The sequence below is a fragment of the Populus alba genome, chromosome 10, assembly GCF_005239225.2.
Source record: "Populus alba chromosome 10, ASM523922v2, whole genome shotgun sequence".
In the NCBI taxonomy this organism is placed as follows: Eukaryota; Viridiplantae; Streptophyta; class Magnoliopsida; order Malpighiales; family Salicaceae; genus Populus; species Populus alba.
In genome coordinates, this window is record NC_133293.1 from 10,973,938 (window position 1) to 10,983,225 (window position 9,288).

General features: G+C 34.2%; 1 protein-coding gene across 1 annotated transcript; it reads right to left on the reverse strand.

Moving 5' to 3' along the window:
* Positions 1 to 1,432: 1,432 nt before the first annotated feature.
* Positions 1,433 to 7,925, reverse strand: LOC118046572 (protein phosphatase 2C 70). Its single transcript, XM_035055536.2, has 13 exons — positions 7,655 to 7,925; positions 6,117 to 6,303; positions 5,813 to 6,013; positions 5,534 to 5,706; positions 5,279 to 5,437; positions 4,570 to 4,713; positions 4,399 to 4,460; positions 3,861 to 3,996; positions 2,663 to 2,757; positions 2,102 to 2,217; positions 1,893 to 2,022; positions 1,736 to 1,790; positions 1,433 to 1,630 (listed from the first exon to the last, which is right to left on the reverse strand). Exons 1-13 carry the CDS (start codon positions 7,799 to 7,801, stop codon positions 1,472 to 1,474), a joined length of 1,764 nt encoding a protein of 587 aa, XP_034911427.1. The 5' UTR covers positions 7,802 to 7,925; the 3' UTR covers positions 1,433 to 1,471.
* Between the last annotated feature and the right edge of the window lie 1,363 nt (positions 7,926 to 9,288).

Below are 9,288 nucleotides of genomic sequence, written 5' to 3' on the forward strand. Positions count from 1 at the left end.
AAAATTTATTCAAGACTCCACTAATTAAATATATATATATATATTAAATATTTTAAAACATCTTATTTATAGTGTTTTTCAATAACTCATTAACCTTAAAAGCCGGCTGTGCCGCTAACGTCACCCTCCGATATCACATTCACATTCTTCGCTTTTATTTTTTCCTACAAACACCAACGAAACCAATTTCATCCACGTTTGACGAATAGAGAGCGACTCTTTTCGCAATACAAAGTCACCCTTTCTGCGCATCTCAAATCACTTCTACTCATTGTACTACTTCCCTGGAAGGTCCGACTCTGACTGGGCCAGTGGACACGCACGGTTCATGTTCTGCTCACCTCTCTGAAAAGAAGGCTCTGTCAGGGGAGGAAACGGTGAACAAAAATCAGAGAAGAGAGTCTTTCCCGTAAGGTTAATCTGCTTGCTGTCCGTTCCATCATGGATCAGACAACAGCAACGCCAAAAGACAATGCTCCTCGAGTTACGCTCGGATTAGAGTCACGTGCCCTAATTACATGATGTTATATGGCTCTCGAAATTCTAGGGTATTTTTCCTTTCTAGCACGTGTTAGAAAATTTTGAAGAAACAGCACGAGGAAAAAGATCTTAGATGATTTTTTTTTTTGGAAATATCACAATTCAGGAAATACTTATTCAAGAACTGCTATATTTTAATTTTAACAAAAAAACAACTAAGAAAGATAAAAGAAAAATTTTAAGAAAAAATAGATCGAAAAAATTTTCATTATCATTGAAAAAATTTCATAAAAACAAATTCACAAATATTAATAAATACTATTAATGATGATCGACATGAATCATCACAGGTACTATTAAAAAACATCAAGCATTTCATTTGTTTTTGGATTGTACATTTGTTTTTGGATTGTACATGGGATTCGCATAAACTATTTGCTGATATTTTTGGATTGATCTCATTAAATTTTTTTTCAATGGTATGGACGGAGATTTTTTTATCTCTCTCTATCTCCCCTGTTTGCTGTTTGTGTAAGCTAGAATGGCATAGCTCCTTACTATTTTCCAAAATCCTTTTCAGCCTGTACTAGTTTCCAATTTTTTTTTTTTAAAGTGCTTAATTTCAAAATTCCTCTCAAACATTACACTCAGAAAAGCAGCTATGGCAAACTCCAACATCCTTGCAAAGCCACAGAAATTCCGGAATTGGTCCTTAGCGGTTAGAGTAGAGGCGGATCCATGTAAGTTACCTAAGCTAATTTGGGTCGAGACTCTGTTACTGTTAGTTTATTCCCAAAGTGATGAGACCAGCGTGTTTATAGACTGTTGTGCACCAACTTCAAGCCGAGAAGCTAAAAATTTGCTGAACACATTATCTCGATGCATATACGCATCTGACGGGAAACATTGTATATAGATGGAGACTACAGCTCAAAGAAAAACGACTCCAGGAAAAAAAAAATTAAATGTACACTAAAACTTGTAATTTACATTAAGAATCAACTTTACAGGATATTCTAAATTTTCTGTCAAAGTCCAAGAAAACTATAGAGGTGTTATCCTCTGTTCGCAATGTTTTAGCCTCGGTCAACAAAATACTTGCAACCTTCTCGGCTACATTCTCTACATCTGCAGAATACCTCTGCTTTGCCTGTATAGATAAAAAAAATGTAAAATGTCATTAGAATATAAAAATTTCCACAAACTCATAAGTAACATGTATCATGTTAGAATGAGAAGATGCAAGGAGGCTAACCTGCATGGCAAGCTGGACAGCCTTCTTTAAACTAATAACATCCCAAAAGCCATCGCTGCAATTTTTTAAGGATCCAGATTCACACTTCCAGTAAATATATATCACTAAACAGAATTTGTATAGACAACAAAATTTTCAAGTTCCGTTCAGAAATCACCTCGCCAATAGTGCAAAAGCACTGCTCGCTTGCTTAACATGTACAGTTTCACTTATATAAGGTTCTGAACTAAAGCGGGGTTCCTGCTGTTTCATAAATTTGTCACCAAGCATCCGAGCAAGGTTCAAGCCTGAACAAGGAAAAATAAGGGCGAGTTATTATCTACACAACGATATGAAACATGTCATAAAATGTTACCCTTAACTTACCATAAAGCCGTTTTTCTCCATCTCTCAATGGTTCTCCAGTTTCATTAAGTCGAAGTCTTTCAGAGTAACTACTTACTCTGTGATCTTCTGTCATCTTAATCTGCTTCCCATCAACACTGAAAATATGGTATTAAAGATGCAGTTATGATAGCAAAAAATAAAGTGTTTTTGTTTTTCATGTTATATTTAGAAATCCATAACTTTTGGTATGTCCTAAACCAGTGTGGCTTCATACTAACAGCAGCCAATATGTTATAAGGGCAGTCCCTTTCAAAAGGTGAGTACTCTGTGTCAGAGTTAAAAGCTATTTGAGGAAAATTGGTACTCCTTATAAGCTTTTTTTAGGAAGACTGTTAAACAAGGACCACTATTTGATAGCTTATCAAGGCCTGATTGTGAGTTGTAAGACCACTATTTGATAGCTTATCAAGGCCTGATTGTGAGTTGTAAGATTCCATTTTCATACAGATTTATGTTATAATCGAAGCATTCTACAGCTTTTTTGAGATTTCGATTTTTTTCGTACTCTTCAAATTACAAAATGAGAACATAAAAACATACTTCATAATACAAGCCGCATCTCCAACATTTGCACATTGTGCAAAGAAATTTTCATCATTATCAGCCCAAACCAGAAGCAATGTTGCAGCACAACCCTGCAGGGAATTGGCCATTATAATATGCAAGATGATAATCTTTTAAGTTTTTGTTGCACAAAAAAGGTTCAAAAGTCGGTAATAAAATCATTTCACAGTGGTGACAGTAAACAATCTACAATTTCACCACTCTTCTCTTAACTTGAATCAGAAAACGATATGAGTTAAACTAGAAAATCAACAGGTTAACAAGAGTTAAATCCACTTAAGTGCAATGTTGCTCTGAATTCAACCAGCCATGCTTTCCAAATACAAGAATAAAGAAGAGAAAGTGCCTTTTTATAAAAATTAGTAACATAATTTGTTCAATCCCCCTTTTATTTCTATTAAAAAAAGTGTGCAAGTGCATCAACACCAAGGACCTGAGGTGCTTCATTGATCCAAGCTATCTTCGAACAAAATACCCCAGTAATGATCTTTCGACAATCCACAAAATGCTCATATTCTAACTAGCCGGTTCATTTAAGAGTTAAAACAGCACATTGCCCAAATATGACCTTACACAAAACAGGTACATGACAATAAGAAACCAGTTTAGGTTTCATCATTAAGCAGATATGAATGTGTTAGAAGTTCTAGCTGAATTCTAAACGTGCTCTCCTTGCACCAGGTAATAAACCAAGATACAGCAAGAGGAGCAATAGTGAGTGTCTAGACATAAACCATACTGCTAGCCTGCAATTTGATCCCAAGACATCATGTATCATAAAATAGTAATAGTGATGCATTGCTTACCAACTGGTCATCCACTAGCCTCTGATTAGCCTACTTCATTTAGCTACTTTTTATTATGCAGGGACACCTACATAGTGGTTGTCACAATTCAAGAAACAATCAAAAGCAGCATATCAGACTTGGCCATTGATGAACAACTAAGGCGGCTGTTTGCAAATCCAAAAACCAGCCATCCTGTATCACAAAGGCAGTGTGGTATAGCTCAAGTCACCTAAGGGGGTTAATTTGCAATTGGAGTAGACTTGTTTCGACCTTCCTCAACCATCCCAAACAATTTTTGGATGCAAACATGAAAGGCTTTTTAATTAAGACTTTAAGAAATCACAATCAGTAGATACAAACAAAACAAGAAAAGCCAGGGGAAAAACCTCGTAATAGTTATTCATATCAGCTTCAGTTTGAGAAAATGCAACTCTAAGAACATCTGAGGCATCACATTGCAATAAAACCCTCTCCCTTACAAGAGAATCTGACAGAATACTGGTAACCTTCTCAGGAAGCATTCTGGAAAAAAAAAACATAATGAAAAAGTAATTACTAAATTACCAAAAAGGTATGATAAGCAGCCAATTCATCATATAAATGCAGAATCAGGGGATAAAATAGACAATGATTGCAAAGATTGGACTCATGAGTAGTGAATAAGGGAGAAAGAAGAGAAAGAAAACCACAGGATATTAGACGCAATAGAAAAGTGGTTTCTTTTAGAGCATATTCCTTAAACCAGTGAACATCAAATGACAATCTCAACCAGCCAACTTCTTGGACAAGAACAACAAATAAAGCCTGCAATGTGTGAGGTAGTTTGCTTTCACAGACTTTCACAGTTAGAGGTGACAATAGGAAAATGATCTTGGTTTAATCTACATCAAGGCAACATGTTAAAACTGAAACAAGAACACTTACTTGCTAGCAGATTTCGCAGCAGCTACTCCACCATGTCCATCACAGATACCAAATACTCCAAACTGCAAGGTAGGCATTTAGATCCTTTAACTTACCTGACAAAATACAAATACATCCCTTCTCCCCACAAAAAAAAGCATTAAAATGTTGCTTCATATGTCAAAAAAAAACCTGGGGAATGCCAGGAAGGGGCCATTGGTAATAGCACACATCTTCCATGGCAAGCTTTTTTCCTCCTCGTCGCAAAGCCATGGGATCCGATGCCATGCCCACGCTGAAGGGTGTTTGGCTCTCCAATTTAGAGGTCACATGAACCTGACACAGAGAAGATATCTTTAGTTAGAGAATATGCAGCAAGAACTGTTCTTTCAACACAAAACAGGCTATATATACTTGTAGTTCCTCAAGATTTCAGGTTCATATCACATCCATCACCAGAAAAGAAATCATGAAAAACATAAATGAAGCAGCCACTGCCATACATAAAGCAATGAAGCAGTGGGGACTACGGAAATTATTGAAGTTATCGTGTGGCTTCATGTATGCTTTGTTTTGGAAACTCATGATAGTTATGTAAGAGCATAATCTAATAGTCAGGTAGTAGTGGGGAGTTTGGAAATGGTGTGTAAAATTTGGAATTTCATTTTCTTCTCTAGTCATAAAAATTATGGAAGTTCAATAGCAAGATTTTTAAATCCTATCAAGTTGGGTAAAGTTATGGTGTCTCAAGAAATCATGAGGGACGTAAGTGTTATGAATTCATGATTCTAAAATAAAATTCAGGTATTCATGCATGGTTAAATTTAACTATTCAATCTGCATCATATCACAGATGCTAAAATGCTAAAATGCAACTTGATAAATAAGCAGGTTGGCTTACATGAACATTTGAGGTTGTGCCAAGCGTTATTATATCTCCATTTGAAAGCTCAACAGGATCACCCCAAAGTCTACTTCCAGAATCAGGATGGCTAATCAACTGAGAATTCAAAAGCGTTCCATTTAGGCTACCCATGTCCACCAATTCCCATTTATTTTTCTGAAAACCCAAAAGGAAGTCTATGATAAGCAGTGTGCCACATGCAAAGCACAGATCCAAACTAAAATCAAAGTGGACTCGTTATCAAGAAATTACATCCGCATTCCAATTGATCATTGCATGCTTCCCTGACACCTCTGAATCCTTCAATAGCAAGTCACTGGAAACCCTCCCAAGGGTCAGTGGAAGCCTTGAGGCACTTATTGACTGTACAGAGCAACGGAGCCCACGAGAAGGACCGGAGATGACTTCCAGAGAGAGACAACTTCCTGCATTTCTAACAGAAAAATATGATAACATGTTTTTCACATTTGGACAAATAAAGGAACATATCAAGAAGTAACCTCTTTCCCACAAGTGACAGACAAAAATTACTTTGATCAGTGATGACCTTTGGCGCAAACTCTTGACGTAAATCATTTTCCAAACCATATTTCAAATTAGGACTCTGATCTTCCTGTCTAGCATGCTTTTGCACTTCAGCTAAGGGCTCTGTCAATGAAAGGCACCTGAGGGTTTGGTCAGCTGAAAGCTCCTCTATCTGGTCTGAAACTACATCTAAAACAATGCTATCACCTGGAGTAGTAGAGAATAAAATTTAAGCCCTAGAGAATAGAAGAAAAATTAAATAAGCACATGAATTAATATAAAGGAAGAGGAATCACACCATAAAACATACCTTGGTTCAACTGGGGAGAAGCGGAAGGAAGCCTTTGCTTATATACAAGTTCATGAGTCCAAGGTGAGGGCAATAGCCCTTCATTTTGACTATAAGCTCCCTCTAGATCATTACTTCTTGTTAATTCATTGCCTTGATCACGTGCATTTGCATCATCCAAGACAAGGGGCCTCTCTAACTCACCAACCTAAAAAATGGAGATGTTTCGAGGCATGAGCAGAGCCAATCAGAAAGTGAGATGCATGATGATATGCATGCAGTAAGTACAAGATTTTAGTATTGGTGCAAAAATATTGACTGAAATATATACATATTTCACCAGCCTTAGTGCATTGATACTATGTGCATAGAAATCAACATATGGACAATTACTAGTACATCATTTTTCAGTGTTTAAGGAAAAGTCCTGACTCTCATATTTGAGATGAGCACAAACAAGGATAAGATAAACTTGTTAGATCTAAAATATTTAAAAGGTATTATAAGTGAAAAAGTTTCCTATACATACCTCATTGAATACAGATATGATTACCTTAAACAAGTTGTTTAATCAGCTACTTGATAAAAAATGTCCCGAAACATAAAGTTTGATGCCCCACAAGGTAAAAATTTACCGCCGCACTCATCACATTCACACTCTGTCAGCTAAAGTAAAATGCAATAACAATAGATATCTGCAGGTTTATGTAAGATTATGAGACCGTAACGATTATAATCCTTCTTCCCACAAAGATCACCCCGCACAAGCAAACAAATGCAACCATTACTAAAATTAACAAGCTCATTCACAAAACACCATATATAAGTAACACCGATATGAAATCAATCAAATCCCATTCATTTAAGCAGTATTTAAAATATATCTGCAAGTTTATGTAAGATTATGAGACCGTAACAATTATAATCCTTCTTCCCACAAAGATCACCCCACACAAGCAAACAAATGCAACCATTACTAAAATTAACAAGCTCATTCACAAAACACCGTATATAAGTAACACCGATATGAAATCAATCAAATCCCATTCATTTAAGCAGTATTTAAAATCCTCGTCCGAGAAATAGAGAAAATATATAATGGTCATGACAAATAAATGCTTGTTGTATTCGCTGCCTGAAACACAATCAACTAACTGATAGCACAGTGGACGGATTGCTCAACCATCAATTGACCAGATCCTACTCAAACTAATGGACAATCTTTAAACAAATGAGTATAGACAAGCAAGCACAAGTTCCAGCGTCAATCAAATCCCTGATTCTTAAAAAGAGTCTGGTGAGACCAAATATTAGCCAGTATCACTTACAAAAAATAAACCTCAATAAAACTATAACCCTCCGCACTGGTTTCTATTTTCGTTCTCAAATCCTTACGAGAAATGATCTAGCATTAAACAAAAGTAAGGTCGAGTCGGCCCTAACAAAACCCCTAAGATTCCCCACCAACCAAACCAGACATCACATTTATGGTAAAAAGTAAAAACCTAAGCAAACGAAGAAGCAAGAACAGAATTAGATTATAGATGTTGTTGTTGTACCTTGAGAGTGCGATAAGGAGAAGAAAGGGACGAGAAGAAACGCCATGGTTTACAGGCGATGAGGATAAGGAGAATGATCAGAAGCAACATAAGGAGAGGAAGAAGGACACCGGCAGTGCTCCCTTGTAACATCATCGCCATACTCATGTCTTTCTCTCTCTTGTCTCTCTAGACAGGATTAGAGTTTGGACTCCCGATTTGCGAGAACCTCGCTTCGAAATGGTCGCAGTTTCACACGCTCCCCTTCTAATTTATTTATTCATTTATTTAATTCTTTGTTTTTTTAGTAGCATACGCTATATGGTAGTGCGAGTAGTATTTTCTTTCTTTCTTTTTTCCCCTGATGTCTGTGTAAACATAATAACATATGCCGTATAACTTAGTCGATCGGGGACTCTATGTTCGAAGCGCCGTTTTGTTTTGCGTTTTAAACAGAGTTGGATGAATTTTGAATTTTTTTATTTAAAATTAATTTGTTTTATATTTTTATGTTATTTTGTAATGTTAATATTAAAAATAATTTTTAAATATAAATATAAATAAATTATTTTAATATATTTTTAAATAAAAAAATATTTTAAAAATAAATCATTACCGTACTTTAAAGTATTTTTTACATTTCTAAAAAAAGTTTTTTTTTATAAATAGAGAGATGGAATGAACTAATATGTATCATTTGAAAAAAAAATAGCACGTGTGAAAAAGTTTATTTCCCGCGACTCAATTGAAATATACTGAGGGTAAATTCTATTGTCTTTTCCAAGTTAGAGAAATTAAAAAAAAAAAAATAGCTGAAAGTTGATGTGGGTGGGTATGTTTATTGTCTAGAAAAAATTGAATTACACTAAATGGAAGAGAAATGCGCGTGACACTTGCCATGTACTTGTAAATCAAATGTATAGATATTTATCTATAGTATTAATATTTTTAAAAAAATTTGAATTTTTTAGTTATTATATATTATATATCATATCAGAATTATAATTTTTATAATGTCATTGTTTTTTAATTTTTTTATCTATCTAATTTTATTTTTATTATTTTAATTGTTACTTATTTTATTTGATATAATTTATAAAATTATATATTTTTTTAATTTTATTCTCCTTCAATCCTCTTTTCATGAGATTTAGTGACCTGTCATTAATAAATTCAAAGACTTCTAATAAAAGATTATAATGAATGAAAAAATAATTTTAAATTCTTAATAACACGGATGTCTAATATTAACTATGTACAATAAATGTTATGTAAAATAAAAATATGGATAGAGAATATAAAAAGGCACAACATCATGGGCTGTTCAACCAATGATCATTTTTAAGTAATGATTTCATTCCATAATTGTTTTTTTAAAAAATATTTTTTTATTTTTCATGTTTTAGATCTTATTTGAGATATCTTGGATCTTGTTTTAATTTCATCGAAATTCATGGTAATGTGTGAGTAAGTACACAATGATTTTTGCATAGCAAAATCTTTATTTTTTCTGATTTTTTTGTATAATTATTTAAAACATGTGTTTGCATGTGTATTATCAAACTAAATTATACTTTTTTTAATTCAATAATTTGTTTAAATTTATTTAAAATAAATAAATTTGAATTTTTACTAAACAAACATGTTTGATTTTC